This window comes from Leopardus geoffroyi, chromosome C3, assembly GCF_018350155.1.
Source record: "Leopardus geoffroyi isolate Oge1 chromosome C3, O.geoffroyi_Oge1_pat1.0, whole genome shotgun sequence".
NCBI lineage: Eukaryota > Metazoa > Chordata > Mammalia > Carnivora > Felidae > Leopardus > Leopardus geoffroyi.
The window spans coordinates 36705349-36727288 of NC_059338.1; the positions used below are offsets into that span (position 1 = coordinate 36705349).

Below are 21940 nucleotides of genomic sequence, written 5' to 3' on the forward strand. Positions count from 1 at the left end.
GGCCCTCCCCGCGCGGGCGAGCCGGGGAGTTCGGGGGTCCCCCTCCGTCGGAGCCCCGCACACCCCGAGACGAGAGGCGGGCCGTCCCCGTTCCCGGAGCGCCGCGCGTGTCCGAGCCGGGCCGCCCGGAGCCGAGGGCGCGCGGGCGCGGCGGCGGGGGCGCGCTCTCCGAGCACGTGCGCCGGGCAGCTCCTCCAACCGCCGCTCCCGGGGAAGAGGGCGGCTTCCCGGGAAGCGGGCCGCCGCCGCAGCCGCCGGGACTCGGAAGTGCCGAGAGGGTTGTTGGGGACTCGTGGCGCGCGTGAACGCCGCCGCCGCTGCCCGGGACAGCCCGGAGGTTGGTAGCCGGGGACCGCAGCGGGTCCCGGGGAGGTTAGGTGTTGACTTTCGTGCTTCGGTGTACTCCCTTGAGAAACAAATGCTCCAGGAGCTTTCCGTTTCCTACTCGGGTTCCTGCTTCCGTGCCCGGGGGCGGGGCAGAGGAGGCTCCCTGTCGCGCGGTGGAGACAAAGGCGGCGGGCCCTGCGCCCCGTGCCAGGCCGGCCTCCGGGCGCGGTGGCGGGGCTCCCGCAGGCCCCGCCGAGTCCGCGCACGTCCCCGCCAGCGGCCTCTCCCCGGGCTTGGTCCCCGGTTCCCGCTGGTCTCCTCGGCGGTGTTAGACGTGCGCCTGCCCTACTGCTGCGGCTCCAGTGCCCGCCCCCCACCCCAAAGTTAGAGATTTATTTTGCTTTCTATTCTTCAGACTCAGTTTCCCTCTTCGAAGTCTAGCCTCCAGGGGCACCGGTCTTTACTTGGAAAGGCCCTCCTCCCCGCAGTTCTCACCAAAGTGGGCGGGCCAGGTACTGGGGTGGCCTTGGTGTTAAGAAATGTGCTGCTTCCTTGGTTCCTGGCTCTTGGATCAGGGCCAACTAGAAGTTGGCGTCCTCGGTGGTTTGCATTTTATGGAAATGAGACTCAATATTTCTATGTTGTATTCCTCATTCATTCGCAGAGCTAGGCACTTAGGTGCTAACAAGTACTTACTTGATTAAGTGCGATGGGAACATGAGAAGAAGGGCTTCACTGAGGAGGTGGTGGTTTTTATAAGTACAGTGTTTTTTTCTTCCATTCGTAATGCTCCATCTTTCCTGTAATAATTCTCTTTTCTCTGTGGCAGTCCCTGTAATTAGTAGAGGATAGGGACGGTCAGTTCTGACCTGAACGATTCAACTAATATTAACAATGACGATGTGCTTGTCAGGTGCTTTAAACCCATTATTTTTAAACCTTAAAACCACTGGGGAGGATGTGTTATCCCTTTTCACAGCAGAAGAAAAGACTGGGAGGAGATGCCAGTGGCACAAACTGGTAAATTTCAGGGCCGAGTTTTACACTCCCTTTTCTAGATCAAAGCCTGTGCTGTATCTACTGCTTATTTTGCTCCCTTCTTGGGAAGCAGGTTAGATAGACTAAGGTGAAGGCCAAGTCTCTGGAGAGAGCAGTTATTATTGTGGGAGGCTAGATGTTTGTGGGAACTCTGGTAACATCAGGAACTAGCCAGCCTAGGTGGTACTTATCAGTGTGTTTCCTGCTTGCAGCTCAGGGCCTGGCCAAGGTGAGGTGCTCCTTAATTGTTGCACTAGAATTCCTAACTTAGGGTGAAATCCTTGATTCCTTGTAGGTTTTTTCCCCTTTTTTGGGGGGGGGGGTTGCCATGGACCTTTTTGGAGTTAGGGGAAGCCAATTTAAAAAAAAAAAAAAGAAGTTTATTTTTTTTTGAGAGAGAGGGAGACAATCCCAGGCAGGCTCTGTGCTGTCAGTGCTGAGCCTGATGCAGGGCTCAAACTCATGAATCATGACCTGAGCTGAAACCAAGAGTCAGATGTTTAACCCATTGGGCCCCCCAGGCACCCCTGGAGAAGCCAATTTTCAAATTATTTTTTGAATGTTTGTTTATTTTTGAAGGAGAGAGAGGCAGAGTGTGAGCAGGGGAGAAGCAGAGAGAAAGGGAGACACAGAATCCAAAGTGGGCTTCAGGCTCTGAGCTGTCAGCCTAGAGCCCCACGCAGGGCTCGAACTCACAAACCATGAGATCATGCCCTGAGCCAAAGTCGGATGCTTGACCGACTGAGCCACCCAGGCTCCCCTAGAAAAAAAATTTTTTTTTAAATGTTTAATCCATTTTTGAAGGGGGGCGCAGAGAGAGAGGGAGACACAGAATCCAAAGCAGGCTGAAGGCTCCGAGCCGTCAGCACAGAGCCTGATGTGAGTCTTGAACTCAAACTGCTAGATCATGATCTGAGCTGAAGCTGGACGTTCAACCGAGTCCTTCAGGTGGACTGGAGGTGCACTAAATGATATTTTGAGGTATTTGCAGCAGGTGCACTATGGTATGAAGGTATCTGACTTTTACCGGTGATGAAGTTGCCACAACTGCTCTTATTAGTATGGTTTGTTGTCCACGTGTATAGTAAATGAAATCCTGCATTTCAGTTAGAGGTTCATAAAAATAAAGATGTATGAGAGAATTATAGGTTCATGGCCCCCTGAATTTTCCCTATGGCCACCTTGGGGGTGGGTATCGTAGGTTACAAACCATCCTTGGTGTTTTTCTTCTGAGTGCTTGCTGGCCACCCTAGAGCATTATAAATACCTATTAACTTTCAGTTCGTGTCTCCTTTTACTGAGGTGTGGTTGTTTCTGGTGATAAAAGCTGTTGAGAGGGAATTGCCGGGTTGTTTACATACTCTACCTGCTCTGCCTCTTCTATGGATAATGCTGCCGGAGAATATTCTTGTGATCGTGGATGTGTGTCATATAGTACAGGAGAGGTTATTTAAAAAAAAGTTTTTTTTTTTTTTTAAGTTTATTCATCTTACAGAGAGAGCATGAACAGGGGAGGGGCAAAGAGAGAGAGGTAGACACAGAATCCGAAGCAGGCTCCAGGCTCTGAGCTGTCAGCACAGAGCCCGATGCGGGGCTCCGAACTCACAAACCATGAGATGTGAGTGACTCACGCCCAACCGACTGAGCCACCCAGGCACCCCCAGGGGAGGTTTTTTTGTTGTTGTTTTTTGTTTTTTGTTTTTTGTTTTTTGTTTTTTTTGAGAGTGGGTATGAACCTTAATGGTGTATGATATTACCAGTGCCAGAGAAGAAAAAGGTGTTGTTACTGTATATTCCACAGACGTGTAAAAGATTTTAAGATGTTTTTGTGAACAGTTTTGGTAATGGCTGAAAATTCAGATGAAATGGGCCTTAAAAATGTTTTATTTATATATATGTACACACACACACAGAGCATGCACACATACGCGTGCATGAGTGCGCATGCACAAGCAGGGGAGAGGGGCAGAGGAAGAGAAAGAATTCCAAGCAGGGGGTTGACGTGGGTCTCTATCCCATGACCCTGGGATCATGACCTGAGCCGAAATCAAGAGTTGGCCACTCAACCAACTGAGCCACCCAGGCACCCTGAAATGGGCACTTTTTAATAAAACACCTTATCTAAGACATGATAAAAGCTGAATACTCCTGTATCTATTAAAGAAATGACATTTGGAGTTAAAAACCTTTCCAAAGCAAAATTTCTGAGCCTACATGGCTTTATAAGGGAAATATTACAAACATTAGAAAAAAAAAAAAAAAAAAAAGAAAAAGGGAACACTCCCTGGCTGCTTTTATGAGGCCAGCATAACCTTGTTACTAAAGCTTGATAAGGACATTACAAGAAAATTACAGGCCATAGTCCCACAGAAAAGATGCAAAATGATGTATTGGTAAATCAAATCTAACAGTCTAAGAAGGATACTAAACCGTGACCAACTTGGACTTATTCTAGGAATGTAAACTTTGGCTAACATTAGAAAATAAATGTAATTTAACCACATTCAAATAAAGAGAAAAAATATTTGACAGAATCCAACCCTGATACATGATAACTTTTTGCAAGCTAAAACATTGCGAACAATTAAAGATTTAAATAAAATGGAGGGTATGTCATTGCTCTGAAAATAAATTTACAGCTTTAGTACAATCCCAGTCACAATTCTAGCAGATTTCTTAAAAAGAGAAGTTGATAAGCCAGTTCTAAAATTTATTTGGAAATTCTGGGCAATCTAAGAAAAAGCAAATTTGGACGACTAGATCAATATGTGTTATGTTAATATGGTATTGGCACAATGCTAGGCAGACCATGGAACTGAGTAGAGAATCCATAATCAGGCTCACACATGTGTGGTTTGTGACAAAAGTGACAACACAGTGCAGTGGAGAAACGATGGCCAGTTCGGTGAATAATGCTGGGCCAATTGGATCTTCATATGGACAAAATGAATCTTAATCATCTCATCCCATATGCAAACATTAATCAAGCTGTATCTTACACCTAAATGTGAAAGCTGAAATAATAAAATTTCTAGAAGAAAGCTAAGTAAAATATCTTCATTACCTAGGGACAGTCAAAGATTTATTGAATAGTACACAAAATGGAAAATATTGGTAAGAACTTCTGTTCATCTAAAGAATCCATAAGGGGAGTGAGCAGACAAGCTAGGGAATAGGTGAAAATATTTGTAATACATATATCCAATAAAGAACTTATACCCAGAATTTAGAAACAACTTCTACAAATCATTGAGAAAAAAATGGACAGCCTAGTAGAAAAATGGGCAAGTCACTTCCTAAACGAGGATCTCCCAATTCTTATTAAACACATGAAAAGAGGGTTAACTTCATTAGTAATTAGGGAAATGCAAATTAAAATTAGAGTGGGCCATCACTCTATACTCACCAGAGTGGTTAAAAGCAGACTGTGAAGGGCGCCTAGGTGGCTCAGTTGGTTAAGTGTCTGACATTGGCTCAGGTCATGATCTTGCCATTCCTGAGTTGGAGCCCCATATTGGTCTCTGTGCTGACAGTTCAGAGCCTGGAGCCTGCTCCGGATTCTCTCTCTCTCTCTCTCTCTCTCTCTCTCTCTCTGTCTCTCTCTCTCTGCCCCTCCCCTGCCTGTGCTCTCTCTCTTAAAAATAAATATTAAAAAAAAAAAGGCAGACTAAGTACAGGCTTCCCTCAATATCTGAAAGCAGATTGTTCTTGTGAAATCTTTTGTAACCTGAAGCGAAGAAGCAATTAACCATTAATTTATACGGAAAAATTTTTGAGCACTCCCAGACCCCCAAAATAACCCCTTTTAGGCTTTTTCTTAAAAAAAATTTTTTTTTAATGTTTATTTTTGAGAGTGAAAGAACACATGCACGCAAGCAGGAGTGGGGCAGAGAGAAAGGCAGAGAGAATCTGAAGCAGGCTCCAGGCTCTGAGCTGTCAGCACAGAGCCTGACATGGGGCTCAAACTCAGGAGCTGTGAGATCATGACATGAGTGCAAGTTGGATGCCCAACCAACTGAGCCACCCAGGTGCCTCTAGGCATTTCTGGTACCTTAGGACACATTTTGCTAGTGAATGCATGAAGTAAATCAAGATCGAGCACAGATGCCCACAGATACAATTCAAACCTCGGATGGCATGATGCTGAGATGGTCAGTGTAGTTCCCTGGGAAGGAGCTTGAGGGGGGCCACTTTTGCTGCTTGGGGTGCTTGGCTGCAAAACAAACACAATGCCATTTTCTCTTTTTGCCTTTTTTTTTTGTAAAAGTGAAAATCCTCTTGGGATTTCTTTTGGTTAACAAAAACGGGTACTAATGTAGGTCTTTTGTAAAAGTGGAGTGGCATAACCTGAACTTTCAAAAAGTGGGGGATACCTGTCCTGGTTGGGTAATGGGTGAACTGGAACTCTCATACGTTGCTGATGGGTATGACAATTAGCGCAAATGTTCTGGAAATTGGTGTATCATTTACTAAAGCTGGACATACACATCTCCTATGACCCAGCTGCTCCACCCTCAGATAAACACAGTAGTAAAGGCATACATATGTGTGCTGAAAGAAGTGTAAGAGGATGGACAGAACAGTACTATTCATACTGGCCCCAAGTTGGAAACAACCCACATGTTCATCAACAGTAGAATGGATAAATGCAGAGTAGTTTATAGAGTGGAATACTCTTTAGTAATGAGGATGAACAGATTATTGACTCATATACAACATGGATGAGCCTCCCAAAAAGAGGGGCGCCTGGGTGTCTCAGGTGGTTAGGCAACTGACTCTTGATTTTAGCCCAGGTCATGATCTTACGGTTCGTGAGGTCAAACCCCACGTGGGGCTCTATGCTGCCAGTATGGAACCTGCTTGGGATTCTCTCTCTCCCTCCCTGACCCCTCTGTCTGCTCCTTCCAGTTTCTGCATGCTCACTGTCTGTCTCTCTCTCTCTCAAAAATAAATGAACTTAAAAAAATATATAAAGAAGAGCTGAACAAAAAGGAAATAGACGCAACAGAGTAAATGCTATGTAATTCTATTTATATGAAGTTCAAAGCCAGGCACAACTGAATAAACTAGGACGATAGGAGTCAGGCTCATGGTGACCTTTAGTGGAGTTACAGGAAAAGACACACAGGACTTTTGAGGCATTTTGCTTTTAATCTGAAGGCAATTACTGGAGTGAGTCTGCTTTTTGAAAGTCTTAATTTTAATTTAAGTACATTTTAATACAAAGTTTACTTAAAATAGTGTATTATAAAAATTTTTGATTCATTCAGATGCCCCTAATCTGGGGAGTGTAAGACCTACCTAGTTGGCATGACTCTTGGTGATTAAAAAGGCTCAAAACAGGTTGAGAATTTTCAGTGGAGACAGTATAATATCACATCAGTAGCTTTTGTGAATTAGGGATTTATAAAAGTGACTCCTTTTTGGCAGTCTTTAACAGCAGAGGTATGGCTTAATGGCAGTTCATATAAAAAGACTTAGAGCTCTGTTTGATATTAAGACTGATATCAGTGTGAGGTGGAAACTAAAAAATGTCAAGTTGAGAACTGAATGCAAAATTTTGTTTTAGATTTAATTTTCTGACAATTTAAGTTTATAGCAGATTAAAAATACTCTGATTTTTGAGGTGCCTGGGTGGCTCAGTTGGTTAGGTGTCTGTCAGACACTTGATCTCAGCCCAGATCTTTATCTCAGGGTTGTGAGTTCAAGCCCCACACTGGGCCCCACACTGGGCCCCACACTGGGCTCCACGCTGGGCAGGAAGCCTACTTAAAAAAAAAAAATTCTGATTTTTTAAATGTAAATCCTTTCAGTTAGATACTTTCCTCCCAAGTGGCAGGTGTGTTATGTTTCCTATTGTTTCTGTAACAGACTACTACAAATTTAGTGGCTTAAAACAACCCAAGTTTATTACCTTGCAGTTCTGAAGGTCAGAAGTCCAAAATGGCTGGGCAGGGCTGCTGTTCCTTCTGGAGGCTCAAGGGGAGACTTTGCTTTGCTTTGCTTGTGGTCCCTTACTCTGACCCTCCCAGAAGGACCCTTGTGACTACAGTGGGTCTGTATGGATAATCAGGGATAATGTCCTCATCTTTATCTTAATGGTGGCTGCAAAATACCTTTGATCTGTAAGGAAGTATATTTACAGGTTCCAGGGATTAGCACATGGGCATTTCTGGGAGAGCCCTATTTGGGGGATCTCACAGATGGGATTTTATATTTTGTCTTCATAAATAGCACAGTCCCTGAATCTCAGGAGCTCACTGATATGTGTTGAATGAAGAAATGCATCTAAGACTTCATTATTTGAAGTGTGGTTTCTGGAAGAATAGAAGTGATGGTCTTGCCCTACTCTGTGCCACATCTGGAGTTTTAAGTTCAGGTCTAGGTACCCATACTATAAAGAGACAATTGACTGAATAGTAAAGGGTCTAGGAACCAAGTCACTGAAGAAATGATTGAAGGAATCATGGATGTGTGCCCTGGAAGATGGTTTGGGATGGAGTGTGTGTCATTAATTGTCTTTAAATATTCAAAGGAGTATTATTGGAGAGAAGAATTAAGCCTTTTTAGTATAAGAACAATAACATTAAAAACAAAAAGAATAGCATTTTAGAACTTACTATGCCCAAGGCACTGTTTATCTCTTTGTAAATTCATTTAATCCTCACAGCATCCCTTGAGGGGTGCTGTTATCCCTGTTTATAGAGCAGGAAATTGAGGCACAGAGAGGTTAGCAACTTGTCCTAGAGCATACAGCTGGAAAGTAGCAAAGCTGGGATTTGGACTTTGGCATTCTGACTCCAGAGCCATCTCTAAATCCTCTTGTGACCCTGCCTCCATGCCTTTGGTTCCAGAAGGCACAATCAGACTAAGTGGCAGAAGGTTTTTTAAAAATAGGGGGGATGGTTTTTGACAGTTTGAGGAAACAGCAGGATAATAATCAGGACCTCTTAGAAAACGTTTCCCTGCCTCGTGATGTTATGGGAAATAGGTAGGTTATAGTAAAAGGAATTCCCAAACTGGCTAGAGATGAGACCAGATGGCCGTAGGGGCCCTACTGATTTTGAAATTCTGATCTGGGGAACATATATTTTTTTTCATTTTATATACAAATAATAACTTTTTTTTTTTTTCAACGTTTTATTTTTGGGACAGAGAGAGACAGAGCATGAACGGGGGAGGGGCAGAGAGAGAGGGAGACACAGAATCTGAAACAGGTTCCAGGCTCCGAGCCATCAGCCCAGAGCCCGACGCGGGGCTCGAACTCACGGACCGCGAGATCGTGACCTGGCTGAAGTCGGACGCTTAACCGACTGCGCCACCCAGGCGCCCCTACAGATAATAACTTTTGTGACATGTACTAAAGCTCCCTTGTGAACTGTAGTTTTCCCATTAACTTTCCGGAATTGATGTATTAGTAACTCTGACATACTGGAATGGTAGGCTGTGTCCCTGTCCCCTCTGAAGTTGTCATTGCTGTGCTCTCAAAATTAGATGGAATCGCTCTTCTCTTCCTGCTTGGGTCTGGACTGGTCTTTTGACCAAGAAAAGGCTTTGTGAATTCTGGAGCCTGCACCATAAGAGACCTTGCCCCACTTGCCTTTGATCTTTTGAACCCCTGAAGCCACCATGCTGTGAAAGGTCAGGCCTACTGAGTGCCCACGTGGAGAGGTGCTGCCCGTAGCTGACAGCGGGCACCTGACGCTAGACACGGGTGAGGTCATCTTGGCCCCTCCAGTCCCTGTTGAGCTGTGTGGTGACTTAGTCACGTGAGTGATGCCTGGTAAGATCAGCAGAATGGCTTGGATCGCCGTCCCAAAGAATCATGACGAAAATGGATCTTTGTCGTTTTAAGCCGCTACGTGTGATACGAAACCGATACATGAGGTTTTGGTGCATACTTGGAACTAGTGTGTGTATTTAAAAATACTCTGTGATTAGACATTCTGCCCAGTCCAGCAGACCTCCTCCAACCCACCTAATCCTCCCCCTGTGTTAGTGAAGGTTTTTTTTGGGTTTGGAGAAGTGTTTTTTTCGTTAGTGTTGCACGAGTAAAAGGATAAGACTCTTTGGAAGACTCTTATGTAGGGTTTGGGGAAAACTGATGTGAGAAGACACTGTGTGTCTGGATTTGGTTTCCTGGTGAGAGCCCTGTAATTTATGTTCTGCAACATCAGTTTCTGTTTCATCAAATGGGACCCTAGAAAAGAGCAAGTCTCATAACAGTTATTCCCACTGTGTTAGAATATTGCCCTACTATTTCATTTTCTTCAAAGCCATCGTCATTTCAGTGTGCACATGCTCTTTTTACTTTTACTACTTTGTGACTTCTAGAGTGCTAAATTTGTAACTGAATTTAGAATGATTTCAATTTTACTCGGCCCCTTATCTCTGTGTAACTGCTGACTCCCCCTTCTTATATCTGAGTAAATTGGTTTGGTTTAGTTTGTCTTCTTCAGTCAATCTTTTAAGGAATGCACGAGCTAGATGGTTCGGGTGTATTTTGATTACATCTAGTTGATTTACAAATTTTCTTTTCTTCCTAAAGGGAGTATCTAATTACATATAACTTTAAAATTTTCTTTTGCTTGTGTGTAGCTTGTATTACCTTCTAGCTTTCCTGACAGATTGGTTTCATCATAGACCTTGAAAAAAAAAAAATGAATCTGGTGCACTCTGTAAGAATAGGGAGGTGGCTGAGGGAAGGCTCTGGGGTTGGATTTGGTGGGTATGAAGCTAAGCTCTGCTGCTTATTAGCCGTGTGATCTGGGGCAAGTTTCTTGACCTTTCTGGGCTTTGGTTTAGTTTGCTTGTGTTAAATGAGGGTACCAGAAGTAGCAACCTCAAAAAGTTGTGACGATTGGCTAATCCTTGTAGAGTTCTTTCTTAGCATAGATAACCTGTAACTGGCACTTATTATAGTACAGCTGTTACCGAACTATAAGAAAAGCCATTAGAGGAAGATTTCAGTTTTAGGACATGGAGCAACAGTTAGTTGGTAGAAGTGATCGTGGTGACGCTGGTGGATTGTTAGCTCAGTGCTAAGAGTGCTGTGTTAAAGTCCTCTGGTGCATGTGGATATGTGGTTATAGCTCATTCAGTGCTAGGTATCAAGACTGAGGAGCAGGAAACGTTTGAAATGGAAGTGGTTGTCGAATCCATTTGTTGCATGCATCAAAAATAAAGATACATTTGAAGTGGTATTGGAAATCGCTGGGGCAAAGCATCTTACACAAATTATGTTTATGCACAGTTTGGGGTTTGGCATAGTGAGCTATGCTTCTCTGCCAAGATTAAGGAATAGGATTTCTGCCTGTAAAAGCGGAGCTGGGAAGTTGGGTTCTCGTTTTTTGTTCCTCACTGGCTGTTCTGTGTGCTTGGGCAGATCGCTGCCTCCTCCCTACCCGCCCCCTCAAGCAGGATTCTGATTCCTGAAAAAGAGCTAACAGTTAGCCCTCCTGGTGAGGATTAGAGTAGATGGTATCTTTGAAAGCAGGTGGAGTGTTAAATTACAAAGTAAATGCAAATGTGAGTTACTTCGGTATAGAAAAAACTGTTAGCTGAGGAATTCTTGCCTTTTTACAGCGAAGATTTTATTCTGTGGGTGTCTTGAGTTCTACAGTCCCCAGATAAATACTTCTTTCGAATGCCCAGCCTCAGGGGCTCTTGCACCCCAATATGTAGGTAAAGTTCTTGTTACTCCAGTCTAACTTCTTTCCCTTTGATCCCAGAGAAACCTGCTGCAATTTCCTTCCAACACCTAATGTTAAATGTCCTTTCTAACTCTTTGTCTTCGTTTACCTCAGATATCTTCCTATCATCAATAATACTTAGCTCTGAGATACTCTGGTCTTCCAGCTTGGAGTTGCTGTTCTGTGTTCGTAGTTTTCCTCTTCTTTAATCCTCCTGCCTCATGGACTAATTTCAAGCCAGGTACGACTTAATTTTCCTTTGTGTTGCTTGGTTCTAGCACTTTCTCTGTACTTCCTCCCCAATCGCTGCCCTCTCTGCCTCTACACTACCACAGCGTCAAAGGACTTCTTCCTGAAGCTTCACTCAAATAGTTCGATTGGTTTACAAGCCTGAGGTTTCTTCAGCAAATCAAATCCAAATTTGTAATCCTGTATGTTTAAGGCCCTCTGCCACATGGCTGTTGCTTTCCCTTCACCTCCACTAGCTACATTTTTGCTTCTTCATAGTCCTAATATTCCCGTTAAGGTGGGAGTGTTCTCAGACACTTCCCTTTCCTGTCATACATCTTTGCATTCCTCCTTAGCTCTCACGTATGAATGGTACAGCCTCGTGTATGTAGATTGATCAGGTAGACATTTACTAAACACAGGCTGTACGGCTATAGATTGGCTTTTCCTGCAGAAGTAATTTACAAATGGTGATTAGTTTCTAGGCGGTCTCACAGATGCCCACTTAGCTGCTAATGCTGCTGCAGGACTGGATCCATGCGTGAAGGACAGCAAAGTGTTACCTACACGTTTGAGGAAGGACTTCTTTGATTTCATTGTGATAGCCCATCCCTAAAGAACATGCTTATTTAGACAATGAGAAATAGAAACTTGAGAATTTTCTGAGAGTGTTTGGGCACTTTTGTGAAATTGCGCATTTTAAAAAAGTTCTAGTTATATTCTCCAATGTCCAACTTGCCTTTTCTTTGATGCTGTTGGGTCATTAAATGCTTTAAAATGTATCTACTCTGATTTCGTTTCTGAGGGCACAGCTGAAATTAATATGGAAGAACACACCGGGGAGAAGAATTTTGTTTTTTTTCAATGTTTGTTTATTTTGAGAGAGGGGGGAGAGAAGGAGAGAGAGTGAGAGAGCGAGAGCTGGGGAGGGGCAGAGAGAGAGAGGGAGAGAGAGAATCCCAGGCAGGTTCCACGCTGTCAGTGCAGAGCCTGATGCGGAGCTCGATCTCAGGAAATGTGAGATCTTGACCTGAGCTGAAATCAAGAGTCAGACACTTAACAACTGACTGGGCCACCCAGGTGCCCCAGGAATTTTCTTGAGATGGGTGGGCAAGAGTTAAAAAGAGTGGTGTTGGGAGGAGAGGACTGTTAAGGACACTTGAGTGCCTGCGTGGTAGAGTTTTGAGGTGGTGTTCCTGGAACCGTGAGGGATGAAATAAGACAGGAGGGAGTGTGCATGTAATTCCTTTGGGGATTAGCAAAGTAGTGGTGAGGAAGATGTGTTGGGCAGAAAGCTGTCCAGGTGGCCTCCAAGGACCGTGTGTTTGCTGTCCGGTGGCCTGGGGTTGGGCTGGGGTGTGGACAAGGTGTGAGACCTTAGCAAGAGCTCTGGGGATGCCGTTCAGCAGCAGAGGGCATGGCCACGCCCCACGGAGGGTCAGTGATATTTCATCAGCTCAGGAAGAAAACCAGGCTCTGGCAAGGTAGGCTTCTGAGAAATTAAATTCACTAACTGGTCCTGTTGGACGGATCATAGCTAATATGTATTGGGTACTAATTCTGTGCCAGGCCTTGGAGAAGCATTTTACATTTAATTCATTCAACAGCCCCATGAGGAAACATATCTAAGAGGTTGTGACCCACTCAAGTTCCTCAGCCAGCAAATGGCAGAGCCGGGACTCCCCCCTAGGTCTGCTTGGTGCAGAATTTCCCAGCGTGCTGGCAGATGGAGGCTATTTGGTCCAGTCCCCAAATTTTAGATGTGAAGATACAGCCCTGCCGCTTTGTTGCTCATGACTGTGTATCTTTGTGTGGGTCTGCAAGATATACACAGTACAGCGAAGAGCACCAAAAACGGAAGTGTTTCTAGTTCCCCGAAAGTTAACTTGTTAATGCAGAGGAATTGTCCTAGAAGACAGTGTGCCTGAAAAGCTGCTAAACAGCAGGGCTTCTAGAATTTTCATTTAATCTTTAAGATTATTTATGTTCATATTTCTTTTTTTTTTTAACTTCTTTTTTTTTTTTTAAATATATGAAATTTATTGTCAAATTGGTTTCCATACAACACCCAGTGCTCATCCCAAAAGGTGCCCTCCTCAATACCCATCACCCACCCTCTCCTCCCTCCCACCCCCCATCAACCCTCAGTTTGTTCTCAGTTTTTAACAGTCTCTTATGCTTTGGCTCTCTCCCACTCTAACCTCTTTTTTTTTTTTTTTTTCTTTTTTCCTCCCCCTCCCCCATGGGTTCCTGTTAAGTTTCTCAGGCTCCACATAAGAGTGAAACCATTTGGTATCTGTCTTTCTCTGTATGGCTTATTTCACTTAGCATCACACTCTCCAGTTCCATCCACGTGGCTACAAAAGGCCATATTTCATTTTTTCTCATTGCCACGTAGTATTCCATTGTGTATATAAACCACAATTTCTTTATCCATTCATCAGTTGATGGACATTTAGGCTCTTTCCGTAATTTGGCTATTGTTGAGAGTGCTGCTATGAACATTGGGGTACAAGTGCCCCTATGCATCAGTACTCCTGTATCCCTTGGATAAATTCCTAGCAGTGCTATTGCTGGGTCATAGGGTAGGTCTATTTTTAATTTTCTGAGGAACCTCCACACTGCTTTCCAGAGCGGCTGCACCAATTTGCATTCCCACCAACAGTGCAAGAGGGTTCCCGTTTCTCCACATCCTCTCCAGCATCTAGAGTCTCCTGATTTGTTCATTTTGGCCACTCTGACTGGCGTGAGGTGATACCTGAGTGTGGTTTTGATTTGTATTTCCCTGATAAGGAGCGATGCTGAACATCTTTTCATGTGCCTGTTGGCCATCCGGATGTCTTCTTTAGAGAAGTGTCTATTCATGTTTTCTGCCCATTTCTTCACTGGGTTATTTGTTTTTCGGGTGTGGAGTTTGGTGAGCTCTTTATAGATTTTGGATACTAGCCCTTTGTCCGATATGTCATTTGCAAATATCTTTTCCCATTCCGTTGGTTGCCTTTTAGTTTTGTTGGTTGTTTCCTTTGCTGTGCAGAAGCTTTTTATCTTCATAAGGTCCCAGTAATTCACGTTTGCTTTTAATTCCCTTGCCTTTGGGGATGTGTCGAGTAAGAGATTGCTACGGCTGAGGTCAGAGAGGTCTTTTCCTGCTTTCTCCTCTAAGGTTTTGATGGTTTCCTGTCTCACATTCAGGTCCTTTATCCATTTTGAGTTTATTTTTGTGAATGGTGTGAGAAAGTGGTCTAGTTTCAACCTTCTGCATGTTGCTGTCCAGTTCTCCCAGCACCATTTGTTAAAGAGGCTGTCTTTTTTCCATTGGATGTTCTTTCCTGCTTTGTCAAAGATGAGTTGGCCATACATTTGTGGGTCTAGTTCTGGGGTTTCTATTCTATTCCATTGGTCTATGTGTCTGTTTTTGTGCCAATACCATGCTGTCTTGATGATGACAGCTTTGTAGTAGAGGCTAAAGTCTGGGATTGTGATGCCTCCTGCTTTGGTCGTCTTCTTCAAAATTCCTTTGGCTATTCGGGGCCTTTTGTGGTTCCATATGAATTTTAGGATTGCTTGTTCTAGTTTCGAGAAGAATGCTGGTGCAATTTTGATTGGGATTGCATTGAATGTGTAGATAGCTTTGGGTAGTATTGACATTTTGACAATATTTATTTTTCCAATCCATGAGCAGGGAATGTCTTTCCATTTCTTTAAATCTTCTTCAATTTCCTTCATAAGTTTTCTATAGTTTTCAGCATACAGATCCTTTACATCTTTGGTTAGATTTATTCCTAGGTATTTTATGCTTCTTGGTGCAATTGTGAATGGGATCAGTTTCTTTATTTGTCTTTCTGTTGCTTCATTGTTAGTGTATAAGAATGCCACTGATTTCTGTACATTGATTTTGTATCCTGCAACTTTGCTGAATTCATGTATCAATTCTAGCAGACTTTTGGTGGAGTCTATCGGATTTTCCATGTATAATATCATGTCATCTGCAAAAAGCGAAAGCTTGACTTCATCTTTGCCAATTTTGATGCCTTTGATTTCCTTTTGTTGTCTGATTGCTGATGCTAGAACTTCCAGCACTATGTTAAACAACAGCGGTGAGAGTGGGCATCCCTGTCGTGTTCCTGATCTCAGGGGAAAAGCTCTCAGTTTTTCCCCATTGAGGATGATGTTAGCTGTGGGCTTTTCATAAATGGCTTTTATGATCTTTAAGTATGTTCCTTCTATCCCGACTCTCTCAAGGGTTTTTATTAAGAAAGGGTGCTGGATTTTGTCAAAGGCCTTTTCTGCATCGATTGACAGGATCATATGGTTCTTCTCTTTTTTTTTGTTAATGTGATGTATCACGTTGATTGATTTGCGAATGTTGAACCAGCCCTGCATCCCAGGAATGAATCCCACTTGATCATGGTGGATAATTCTTTTTATATGCCGTTGAATTCGATTTGCTAGTATCTTATTGAGAATTTTTGCATCCATATTCATCAGGGATATTGGCCGGTAGTTCTCTTTTTTTACTGGGTCTTTGTCTGGTTTAGGAATCAAAGTAATACTGGCTTCATAGAATGAGTCTGGAAGTTTTCCTTCCCTTTCTATTTCTTGGAATAGCTTGAGAAGGATAGGTATTATCTCTGCTTTAAACGTCTGGTAGAACTCCCCTGGGAAGCCATCTGGTCCTGGACTCTTATTTTTTGGGAGATTTTTGATAACCGATTCAATTTCTTCGCTGGTGATGGGTCTGTTCAAGCTTTCTATTTCCTCCTGATTGAGTTTTGGAAGAGTGTGGGTGTTCAGGAATTTGTCCATTTCTTCCAGGTTGTCCAATTTGTTGGCATATAATTTTTCATAGTATTCCCTGATAATTGTTTGTATCTCTGAGGGATTGGTTGTCATAATTCCATTTTCATTCATGATTTTATCTATTTATGTTCATATTTCAATAGCATTTTTAGGAGTTCAGCCCTTGCTAGTCACATATTTGTAAAAAAATTTTTTAATGTTTGTTTATTTTTGAAAGGCAGAGAGGCACAGCACAAATGGGGGAGGGGCAGAGGGAGAGGGAGACACAGAGTCCTAAGCAGGCTCCCGGCTCTGAGTTTTTAGCACAGAGCCCGATGCAGGGCTCGAACCCACAAATCGCATGATCATGACCTGAGCTGACGTCGGACGGACACTTAACTGACTGAGCCACCCAGGCGCCCCAACTAATCACATATTCTTTTTTTTTTTTTTTAATTTTTTTAATTTTTTTTTCAACGTTTATTTATATTTGGGACAGAGAGAGACAGAGCATGAACGGGGGAGGGGCAGAGAGAGAGGGAGACACAGAATCGGAAACAGGCTCCAGGCTCTGAGCCATCAGCCCAGAGCCCGACGCGGAGCTCGAACTCACGGACCGCGAGATCGTGACCTGGCTGAAGTCGGACGCTTAACCGACTGCTCCACCCAGGCGCCCCACTAATCACATATTCTTAATGAGGTGAGGAGACCATCCAATATAATACTAACATCCTTTGAAAGGAGACTCCTAAAACCCAGAGGTTAAAGTTAACTTCCCACTAAAGTGGAGATTACCATATTCCCACAAAGTTCCAGAAAGAAATTCTAAAGTTTTCTAGGAGATGCCAGGTATTTAAAAATGAAGTGTGAGTAGAATTGTTTAAAGCCAGAAGTGGTTCTGAAAAATAGCAGGGGGCCCTGAGGAGGTGTTGTTGTTGCTGAGTGGGCTTGAAAGCACGAGTGCCTACTTCTGGATGCCTTCAGTTGCAGGAGACCAAACTGCCTGAGCAACGTTTAGGTCGTTACCAAGGGGCGCTCTGGTTGGAGGACCACTGACTTCTGGCCTTCTATTTTATGAAAGCCGAAGTGTGTATCTTTTTCTGCTGTCTCAGCCTGGAGAAAGGAGTTTGGGCGTGGCGGATTTTGAGCCAGGCTGTAGGGACAAGTAACTTTGTGAACGGGCCTTAATGGGGCTAGCCGTGGCTGAGGGGAGGCATGGGGGGCCCAGTGGTCTGATGACTTGGATTTGAGCCCTGGCTCAGTTATTTCTGACTGTGGAGCCTTATCCTGTTTCACATTTGTCATCTGTGAATTGCCTGTCTCTCTTGCTCCACCTTCTTCACTAGGGTATTGTGAAAATAAAATGAGATAATGTATGAATTTTGATTTTGGCATTACTGTCCCATATGAGGAAGTATTTTCTTGGGGCTTAAAATTTTGCTCCTATTTTAGTTTGGCATCCATAGTGAGACATATTTGAGAGGCTTAAGGAAAACAATGTGAGCCATTTAACTAACTTTTTGTTGCTTGGGAGCTGATGATTTCATTTGAAGAATTTTAGGACTTCCTATCACCTGCTCTAATAATACTTAGAATATAGACATGGCTGCCATAAGAGAGAGATCGAGAATAGCAGAGGCTTAAACAACCTTGAAGTGCATTTCTTTTTCATTTAATAGTATAGGTATAAATGGTCCAGGGAAGTTTTGGGGGTGAGGTGGTACACGGAGTCAGGGACTGAGGCTTCTCGATCTTATTTTTCCACATGGCTTTCACCTCTTGTCCCCTGTTGGCTGTTCCAGCTTTTCCCAGCAGGAAGGGGATGATCATTGCCTTCTACGCAGGACTATACACAAATTTTTGAGCAGAAGAGAGAGAGACCAAGTATGAGCAGGGAAAGGACAGAGAGAGAGAGAAGGAGACACAGAATCTGAAGCAAGCTCCAGGCTCTGAGCTGTCAGCACAGAGCCCGATGTGGGGCTCGAACTCACAGACCATGAAATCATGACCTGAGCTAAAGTTGGATGCTTAACCAACTGAGCCACCCAGGACTATTCAAATGCCCACACATGGCTACACTATATAGTTGAGCTTAGCATCCATGCGTTCAGTTAAAAATTCTATTACTGTATAGGAAGGGAGACTAAATATTGTGGGGTGGGCTGCTAGCAGTGTCTGCCATAGCTGATGGGAGTCACATTATTCACCTCCCTTAAGTTTATACAAGATGGAAAACAGTAATTTTCATTCATCCATTCATATAAACAACTTCAGCTGACATCTGAAGGGGAGAATGAGGAGGTTAAAGCTGTTGGCTTAGAAGAGTTTTAGAGATCTGTACTTTTCTTCTATTCAGGATTTGAAGCCATTTATTATTCATGGAGCACTATTCCCCTGTTGCTACATTCCACAGCCCATGCTGGTTACTGGGGACTCGGCGAATCATGGTCCCTGCTCTCCAAGCGCTTACCCCATACGGGGAGGCAGGCGTGTCAGGCATTGAACACACAACTGTCTGGGGTGCAGAGGCAGATGGGGTGCTGTGGGAGCTCATAGGGAAGACCTGCCCAACCCGGGGCAGGCAGGGCGTGTGCGTGTATGTGTGCATGTTGGATGCAAGATGCAGACAGTCACTGGCAGAAGGAAGTGTTACTGGGGTTCTATCTGTATCATCTTAAATAGTGATGGATCCTTAGGAGAGCAAGTGAACTGATAAGATTCTGTTCCTTAGTGTCATGTCTGTGGCTTAATGTTTTTATTTCTGTTTCTCTTCCTAGAAACTCTCAGTGTGTCTGCCAAGACCCTTTGTCACGAGGAGCAATGCTGCCCCGATGGGAACTGTCTTTTTACCTATTTGCTTCACTAGGCTTCCACTTATATTCTTTCTATGAAGTTTACAAAGTCTCAAGAGGTAAGACCCCAGCTTTCCTGAACTTCTCTCAAGAAAGGAAGGAGGAAGGAAGTACTCAGAGGTAGAAGAGTCAGAAAAATTGTCTAATGGGCTTGGGATAACTTGGACCCTGCTTTGCTTTCCCTTGTCTGGGACACTTTGAGTCCATGACCTGAATCAATGCAATTTTCCACCCTCATCCTGGAACTTTGAGGGGATCCGGTGGCTGGTCTTCTGTAATAGGAAGGTTTGATTCAATGGCTACTGAAGGCTGTGGAGGTGATCTGCAGTAACCTCTTGTGTTTCTCTTCCACCCTCATTGCTTCTGAGATATGTGGAGGCAGCTCAAGGTATTGGAGGCCCAGACTCCTTTCATCCTTTCGTTCTGCTGTGTTTAGTGATTTTCATATGCTTGTTGAAGAAGAATCATCACTAAATCTGCATTTCAGCCCATAGGAAGGGGTATGGAAACCCTCCTGTTGGGCAAGTTACCCTTGTCACTTCTGCTTACCCCTAGTTGACCAGCACCAGGTTTTATGGGCACAGCTGAGAAACTGGGAAACATTGTCTTTAGCTTGGTGGCCATGTGCCACTAATACTTCCCATACTGTGGAAGAATGGGAGACAGAAATGTGGAGGGACCAAGATGGCCTCTTCCGTGGTCAGGGACAGTTTCCTAGTTGATGATAATTACTGGGCTTTGTCATAAGGCAGAACAGGAGCCAGGAAGGTAGAGAAGGCGTCAGAGGATCTGTGGACAGAGATGGGTTTGCAAGCAAATGGACAAGCCTTTGGGGTGTGAGGAAGCATAGCATGGTCTGGCAACTTCAAACCCCTTGGGAGGACTGGAGTGTAGAGAGTGAGGGGACAGTGGCTAGAGTTGAGCCTAGATCAAAAAGCAGGGAGAGCCTGTGAAGGACATTGCATATTGATCTGAGGAGTTTGGACTTCATCTTGAAGACAGGAGAGTATGCTGAAAAGTCCACTTAAGATTGCAAAGTTGAGAGTGCTCTGCCCTGAACACCTACCTCCTGTATTACTCGGACTGATTTGGATGTACATCACCAGGATTGACTTTTCTCCCATTCTACATGTGTCCCACTCAGAGTCAGGAACTTGGTGGCAGAGACGGATCATCTAAAGTAGATGAGGACTATTGTTTTCTCAAGTCTGGCCAAGTATTTGCATTCCCCTACTGGAGCCTTTGAGCTCCCAGGGCCCATGTAGGAGGAGCTAACCTACTCTATGTCAGGCACTGTATTAGATACTTCACGTATTGTATCTTGTCTCATTTAATCTTTAGAACAGCCCTATGGTATGGTATATTTATTACTTTGAAGACACGTTTGGCAGCAGAAACACAGCCTCCAACATAATTGTTACAAGCCTCGTATTGTGTCTAGGTAGCGTCAGGGAGCTGGCTCCTTCTACCATGTCCCTCTGCCATCTTTATCATGAGGCTTCACCTTATGAGGCCGTCTTTTCCATAAATTGATGTCCTTATTCCAGATTTTGGCCATTCTAGTAAGTGTGTAAGTGGTAACTCATTGTTTTAATTTGCATTTCCCTGATGTAATGTGGAGAATCTTTTCATATGCTTATTGCCATAAGACTGTATATATGTATATACATATACACATACAAACATATATATATATATATATATATATATATATATATATATAGTCTTATTTGGTGAGGTGTTCAGGTCTTTGCCGATTTTTTAATTGGGTTGTTTATTTTCTTTTTGAGTTTTAATAGCTCTTTGTGTATTTTGGATAACATGTCTTTTGTAAATATTTTCTTCCGGTCTGTGGCTTGTCATCTTACTCTCTTGATGGTGTCTTTTACAGAGCAGATACTTTAAATTTTGGTTAAGTCCAGTTTACCAATTGTTTCTTTCATGCATTGTGTCTTTGGTATCTAAAAAGTAATTCCCATAGCCAAGGTTATCTAGATTTTCTCTACCTTATCTTCTAAGGATTCAGTAGTGTTTATATTCAGATCTATAATATCCATTTGCTATTATTTTTTGTGAAGAGTGTAAAGTCTGCATCTAGATTCAGTTGTTTTGCATGTGGACATTTAGTTCCAGCATTTGTTGAAAGAATATCTCTTCTCTGTTGTATTACCTTTGCTCCTTGTCAAAGGTCAGTTGACTGTATCTATGTGGGTCTTTTTCTGGGCTTTCTATTCTGTTCCATTGACCTATTTGGCTGTTCTTTCATCAACACCACGGTCTCTTGAGTCATAAGGCTTTATAATAAGTCTTGAATTTGGGGGACACCTGCTGGCTCAGTCTGACTTTGGCTCAGGTCATGATCTCACAGTCTGTGAGTTCGAGCCCTGTGTCGGGCTCTGTGATGACAGCTCAGAGCCTGGAGCCTGCTTCAAATTCTGTGTCTCCCTCTCTCTCTGCGCCTCCCCCACTTGTGCTCTGTCTCTCTCTCTCTCTCTCATAAATAAATAAACATTGAGAAGAAATTAGACTAAGTATTCTTTAAAAAAAAAAAATAAGTCTTGAATTTGGATGATATTAGTCCTCTCACTTTGTTCTTGTCCTTCAATATTGTGTTGGCTATTCTGGATCTTTTGCCTCTCCATATAAACTTTAGAATCATGTTGTCATTATCCACAAGAGAGCTTCCTGGGATTTTGGTTTGGATTGCATGGACTCTATAGATGAAGTTGAGTAAGACTGACCTCTTAACAATATCCATGAACATGGAATATCTCTCAATTTGTCTTTTTCGTTTTTTTATTTCTTTCATCAGAGTTTTCTAGTTCTCCTAACATATAACTTGTATGTATTTTGTTAGATTTATACCTAGATATTTCACTTTTTTGGTGTGCTAATGTAAATGGTATTCTCAGTTTTAAATTTCACTTGTTTGTTTCTCATCTGTAGGAGAGCAACTGACTTTTGCGTATTTATTTTGTATCCTGCAACCTTGCTATAATTGCTTATTAGTTCCGGGAGTTTTTT

The 21940-nt window shown here is 43.3% G+C and overlaps 1 protein-coding gene across 10 annotated transcripts in view; it reads left to right on the forward strand.

Annotated features, from left to right (window-relative positions):
* The window catches only part of HHAT (hedgehog acyltransferase), a 321146-nt gene that overhangs the window by 12627 nt on the left and 286579 nt on the right, over nucleotides 1–21940 (forward strand). For 4 of the 10 annotated variants that reach the window (XM_045452420.1, XM_045452426.1, XM_045452428.1 and 1 more), the window contains exons 1-2: nucleotides 161–337; nucleotides 18842–18975. In XM_045452420.1, coding sequence (XP_045308376.1) covers nucleotides 18885–18975 — 91 coding nt within the window. In that variant the 5' untranslated portion in view covers nucleotides 161–337; nucleotides 18842–18884. Of the gene's footprint in view, nucleotides 1–160; nucleotides 338–508; nucleotides 711–761; nucleotides 840–11171; nucleotides 11299–18841; nucleotides 18976–21940 lie in introns of those variants that run through there. The other 6 variants (XM_045452422.1, XM_045452427.1, XM_045452424.1 and 3 more) reach the window with 4 other exon arrangements.